General features: G+C 40.7%; 1 protein-coding gene across 1 annotated transcript in view; it reads left to right on the top strand.

The window, feature by feature from the left end:
• The window catches only part of LOC123980196 (zinc finger protein 431-like), a 49,677-nt gene extending 42,993 nt beyond the window's left edge, over nucleotides 1-6,684 (top strand). The window contains exon 2 of the mRNA XM_046064458.1: nucleotides 5,286-6,684. Within this exon, the coding sequence (XP_045920414.1) occupies nucleotides 5,286-6,407 (1,122 nt within the window). The 3' untranslated portion in view covers nucleotides 6,408-6,684. The remainder of the gene's footprint in view (nucleotides 1-5,285) is intronic.
• Nucleotides 6,685-6,734: the final 50 nt, after the last annotated feature.

A 6,734-nucleotide genomic window follows, 5' to 3' on the forward strand; every position in this document is an offset into this window, starting at 1 on the left:
TCAGGTCAGTGTTCATGACTTCATCACGAGACTAAAGACACGAGGAAGAGTCTCGAGGGTCCGTGTATCATCCGTTCATTCTGTTGTTAGAGATCAGAGCCTGAAAACCCGCTCCAGGGTTTGTGTTGACGTGGTTTGATTTCCAAAGTGTCTCCGTGATTCCTGTTTTCATCTTGAAGAGAGGAAGCTGAAAGAAAAACTCACGAGCGTTTCTCTTTTCTTTGTGCTGTGAGTTTTCCCGCGCGGCGCATGCGCGGTGCAGCCCGTGTTGTGTCTGGAGCGCGCAGCAGAAACAATGCTGGTGAAAAGTGAAGCAGAGTCATTATATTTCCTCGTGTGTTGGTGAGTTTATCACAGTGACAAACAGTCTGCCTGCGTTATTATTCTCTGAATGACCTGAGACAGGAACGAACATGAGCTGCAGTTACTTCAGCTGTTTCTAAACAACAATTTATTTGGACCCTTGTTTGTTTATTATGTCTCAGCTATGAGGCCACTGAAACTGAATATACTGATAATAAATATATAAATAATAAATATAATATATGCACCGAGGATAAAAACTACTGACACCCTGTTCTGCAGGTCAGTCGCTGTGAGCCAGGCCCAAACACTCAACAATCTTTACATCTATTCATGGTCACATAATTGTTTAATCAGCTAATATATATCCTATGTTTGTTTTAATATCTGTAGTCACAGATCGCCTCCAGTAGTATCAGCAGCAACCCGTCAACTGCAACTGTTCCCTGTACGTTATGTCAACAGTGTTTTAAAGCTGGAGCTGGGTATTGGCTGTCAAGGTCCAGGCTGACGGGAGTTTGTGTGCTGCTGTAACTGATCCACCTCAAGTTTATTTCATGATGCCTACGTCCCTTCTGGTTCAATCATTTGTGATCTGGTGGACAATGTCAGCCAACAGTGGTTTAAAGCTAGAGCTGGGTCTTCCCTGTGTTTCCCCCAAGAACATTTTACATATCATCTTGGGCCATTATTTTAAAAGCTAGAACAGATAATAAATAAACACTCAAAATCCAAAAAGAAACGTCTCCTCATTAGCTTAAAAGGACTAGTTTGCATCACTAATTTGCTTTACTAACTTCAGCTCCTCCATGGTCACCACCTTTTCCCAACAACCACTTTTTCAGACTAGGCTACAGGACAGAGCTGTAGGCTTCACCAGTTTACTCTAAGTTTTACCTGATGGTCTCAAAATTGGACAAGTAGGCAGCAGTAAATTACAGCTGCCAGTTACTTTCTATAAATTGAGCTAATGTTCAGTTACATAAAGACGCAGCCTACTCTATAAAATTTCCTGCTCAGCTGCACAGTCTGAGGGGAGGGGAGCTGTTAGCTAGCTTAGCGCAAACCGGCTTCACTTTTCCAGCAGTTGGGGAAAAAACAGACAGACTTTTCTTGGTCTTGAGAAGCCAACACACCGTAACCAACACATACATTTAGTGCCAGAATATTTTCCTCCGCTCGCGTTCACCGTCAATTTCTGCCGCTCGGACAATCAAACACTCGCTACGCACCTCCCGATTTAGAGTTACGGTGCACGCAGATGTTGTTTGAAGAATGAGGAGAGGAAGTGTTACCGTGCTCGCACAGCGTGTCAGTGAAAATTAGTAGCGCACTGATATGATAATGACTGTGGGAATTTTTAGTAGCGGCGGCCACAATCCAGCGGCGGCGCACCACCGCTCTTGAATGTATATAGGGGAAACATTGACATAACAATATGTTTCTGTATCGATATTTTGAGAACAGCCCTATTTAAATCCTTGTTCCATGTGCCCTGAACACCTGCCCTTCCAAAGATGTCTGCACGGCCCTGACCATTTGTTATGTTGTCGATAGTCTTCCTGAGATGACCAACGAGGATAATGGTGCCTGCAAGGCTAAACTGGGATGGGCCAAGCTCACAAGTGAAGATCTGTTGTTGTGCTGTAGGAAATCAGACGTTCTTTTGAGCGGTGTTTATTTATCAAAAGGTGTAATTGTGTGTTCAAATGTAAATTGTATTGACACTGCTCATTGTGAAGCTCTCTGTGCTGTGAATGGTTGTATTGTGGGACTTGTGTATGAGGCAAGTAGATGAATACGACACGGGGGTTACTCTCCCCAGCTCCCCTTCTTCAGAACAACTAAGGCTGCAGAACTAGCTGTATGATTGTTAACAACTGTTAACTGTTAAATGATTTGTATGACAATGAGCTGGCTATTGTTTCTCCTAGCAGTGATAGATTTCAACAGCTGCTGAATATATGTTTGATTATGGGGTAAAATGTGATGTGCAATACAATGCTAAGAAGAGTGTTGTCATGATATGTGGAACGAAGGGGATAAGGATCTCAACTTTCCAGATTTTTATCTAATCATTTATTTGACAGGGACAGTGTACATTAATTAACATTGTTGCAAATGCACCAGAATTGGCCAAAAGGCTATTTTTCATCCGTTGTCCCAGGACAGATCTTAAAATTGTCTACCAAAAAATAAATAAATAAATAAAAAAAACAATAAGAAGATTACAGTGAACAATACAAATATAAAAGAACAGTAAAACATATAAAACTATTTAAATCCTGTTGATAAATGCAGTGTACAAGTTTGCTATAATATAGACATTAGGTTAAAAAAAATAAATAAATTATACTACACATTGACACAGCAGAGACAAAAGTGGCAGCACGGTTGGGTTGAGGGGAGATGCATATTCTTATCAATGCTGACATGTCTGATGTGTATGTGGTGAGTTCTCTGATATTCTGAGGGACAGAGTTCCACTCCTGTGCTGCTGTGACTGAAAAGGCACTCTGACTATATGCACTTTTCCGCAGAGGAACCGTCTCCTCGGGCCGACTCTCGTTTTGCTCTCGGTGTGGTTTTCCTGATGTTTACAAACTGACTGAGTGGAGGAAATGACAGACCATGGATGATTTTGTATAACAGACAGAGGTTTGAATGCTTGATGACATTTTCTCAACTTAAAAGCTTATCACCATTGTGCCATATTACAAAAGCATATCTTGATGGTCTTTTATCCAGAATTTTGATTGTCTGTTTGTATAGTGATTCTAAAGTTTTGTTTTGTTTTCCTGTGACCAGGTTGTAAGACAGTAAGTGATGTGAGACAGAACCATACTGTACATGAACATTTTAGCTGCCTGAAGTGACAAGTGTGATCTTATGAACCGAAAATTTGCGATATTAAATTTGACTCGATTGCAGACCTTTTTTATCTGTGATTTAAACGTTAGTTTAGAGTCTATTAAGATGCCTAGGTATTTGAATTCTGACACAACTTTTTTTCTTTTTTCTTTTTTTCCCTGTCACTTCTGCCTCCACTATCTGCCTGATTATTTGCAATGTTTGATTTAGAAAAGTACATTGAAACTGTTTTATTTACATTAAGTTTTAGGCCGGATTGATTTAGCCAAGTTTTTCAGCAACTTGTTTTGTGTTTTTACCATGGGTATAAATGACTGTATCGTCTGCATACATCTGAATATAGATGTCTGGACAAACTGAAAGGAGGTCGTTTATATAAAGTGAAAATAGGCTCCAAAATAGAAACTTGAGGTACCCCTGTGGACAAGGCAAGGGACTGTGAGTGGTATTCACTGATCCTGACTGACTGTGAGCGATTCGATAGATATGATTCTAACTATTTTATTGCATCTGAGGAGAAGTCTTAGGCTTTTTTAGATCGAGAAACACAGCTCCAACCATGGCAACTTTATCCAGTAAATGTTTGATATTTTCTATGAAAAAGCAATTAGCATTTTCCGTGGAGTGTTGAGTTCTGAAACCAAATTGCATTGAATGAAGGGAAAATGTAGTGGTATTCAAATGTGTTATTATTCTTTGGGAAATTTGTTTCTCTGTGACTTTTGACACTGTAGGTATGATGCTGATTGGTCTGTAATTGTCCACTGACAATGGATCTCCATTTTTTGAAAACTGGAACAACAGCAGTTGACTTCCACACACTTGGAAATACTGCCACAATAATGGAGAGATTGACAGTTTTGGTTACTGGTGTTAATAATGTGGAACTGAGTTCTTTCAGCATGCACAAATCTATGCCAAATATGTCTCTAGTTCTGGCAGCTTTTAGTGTTATTGTCTGTAAGACTTGACTGTGCCTAGATTGAAAATTGTCTAAATTATTTATTGGACAAACATTTAGATTGCACTGGTCCGCGTAACTAGTTAGCATGCCGGAGTCTCGTTCGTTATCGGAATCTGTCCTCAAGTGCTAAATATTTGTAATCAAACAAAATACCTGGGGCACTTCTTCACATATCAAATAGCTGTGTTCAGACCACGTTCAGATAAGGCTCTTTAAGGCATAATGCACTCCTCTCTATACTGCCCCATTTTGGCAAAGTTTAAAAAGACCCACCCTACATGAGCTTCAGGCTGCATATAATGATTGACTGTATGCGGATAATGCTTAAAAACCTAGGTAGTGTAGCGCAGGTGACTTGTTCTGTAAGGCAGGAGTCAACACTTTCCAGGCTCTGAGAAATCGGATGTACAAATTTATCTGTCAACTGGATGGCTCTCAGAACGGCGTTATTCAGCTGCGGACTAATCCTAGTAATGGTGTTGTACGATACCAGTCACCTCGTGGGAAGAATTGGTATACCTGTTTTGTTTTTAAAAAGCGTCAATGTTTAATTCATATTTTATTTGTGCTGTTGTATTTTAAGATGTGTTGTGTGTCTATAATGTTGTCTGTTTTTCTAATGGACCCTGAGTCTGAAGTCTAAAGTAGCATGGGACACTGTGAAAACAACATTCATATACTCTTATTTCTTATGCAGAACAATACAGCGTGTTTCACATTCACTTGTAAACAACATTTAACGGTGGTTAATAAGGTAATTTGATCATTATTACTGTTGTTCACCTAGTAGAGCAGCTGTAGAATAACAGACTGGAGCATAAAAGTTCACTGTTCTCACCCCCTGTTATGGCTCCTGTCAAAACTTCCACGTAATTGTCATGTGATTGAACAAATCTTTTTCTTAATAATGTTATTACAGCTTAAATTTATAAAGTCACACTATTACTCAAAATTAGATTTGACAAGATGTATTATAATTGCATTAAAAAATAACTACTTTGTTGTAAAAAATTGCAGCATGAATGACTTGTTGTGATGGAAACAGGTTTACACTGGTGCCATTAGTGTCAGCTGCTTCTGGATAGCTCGCTTCACCGTGACCTCTCACTCACTGTCTTTCTCTCTGTGTGTCTGTCTGTTGATGTAGAAACGAAGAAGAAGAGAGGCACTCAAACGTCTCTGCTGTCAGCACTGTGGCAAATCCTTCTCAACATCTGGATCTTTAAAGATACATCGGATGCTTCACACTGGAGAGAAAGCGTACTGGTGTGACCAATGTGGTAAAACGTTCACTACATCAAATCAACTAAAAATACATCAACGTGTTCACACTGGAGAGAAACCGTACAGCTGTGACCAATGTGGGAAGGCGTTCACTACATCAGGTAACCTAAAAATCCACCTACGTGTTCACACTGGAGAGAAACCGTACAGCTGTGACCGGTGTAGGAAAGCTTTCACTCGATCATGTCACCTAAAAACACACCATCTTGTTCACACTGGAGAGAAACTGTACAGCTGTGACCAATGTGGGAAGGCGTTCACTACATCAGGTGACCTAAAAATCCACGAACGTCTTCACACTGGAGAGAAACCGTACAGCTGTGACCAGTGTGGGAAAGCTTTCACTCAGTCAGGTAACTTAAAAATCCACCAACGCGTTCACACTGGAGAGAAACTGTACAGCTGTGACCAGTGTGGGAAAGCTTTCACTCAATCAGGTCACCTAAAAAAACACCAACTTGTTCACACTGGAGAGAAACCATTCAGCTGTGACCAATGTGGGAAGGCGTTCATTACATTAGGTGAACTAAAAATCCACCTACGTGTTCACACTGGAGAGAAACCGTACAGCTGTGACCAGTGTGGGAAAACTTTCACTCAAGCAGGTAACCTAGAATCTCACAGACGTGTTCACACTGGAGAGAAACCGTACAGCTGTGACCAATGTGGGAAAGCTTTCACTTCATCCAGTCACCTACAAAGGCACCGACGTATTCACACTGGAGAGAAACCGTACAGCTGTGACCAGTGTAGGAAAACTTTCACTACATCAAATCAACTACAAATACATCTACGTGTTCACACTGGAGAGAAACCGTACAGCTGTGACCAGTGTGGGAAGGCGTTCACTACATCAGGTGATCTAAAAATCCACCTACGTGTTCACACTGGAGAGAAACCGTACTGGTGTGAACAATGTGGGAAAATGTTTGCTCAGAGCAGTAGCCTTAAAGGCCACCAACGCACTCATGATGCTTCGTTTTGAACATATTTCAGAGCCAAGTGAGGTGTTTCCTCCTGCCTTCTTGATTCCTGATTAGGAATGCGGTTATTACCGGATTTCACTACTAACCGCGCTTTAAAACGTCAGGACTAATTTGTAAAGGCTACATCAAGTGTTTCTCTTGTGGGGAACAAAACTGTTGCGTGCTTATCAGAGACATGGAAGCTACTACTGTACACTGGTTAACTCTGGCATAGGGACCAAACTGTGAAGCTTTATTTCCACCAAAGAAACATCAGTTTTGGGGTTAAACGGTTGCTGCTTAAGTAGCGAATACCTACATCAAATTTGATGTAGCTCGCGCGCACA

Source organism: Micropterus dolomieu, linkage group LG12, assembly GCF_021292245.1.
Source record: "Micropterus dolomieu isolate WLL.071019.BEF.003 ecotype Adirondacks linkage group LG12, ASM2129224v1, whole genome shotgun sequence".
NCBI lineage: Eukaryota > Metazoa > Chordata > Actinopteri > Centrarchiformes > Centrarchidae > Micropterus > Micropterus dolomieu.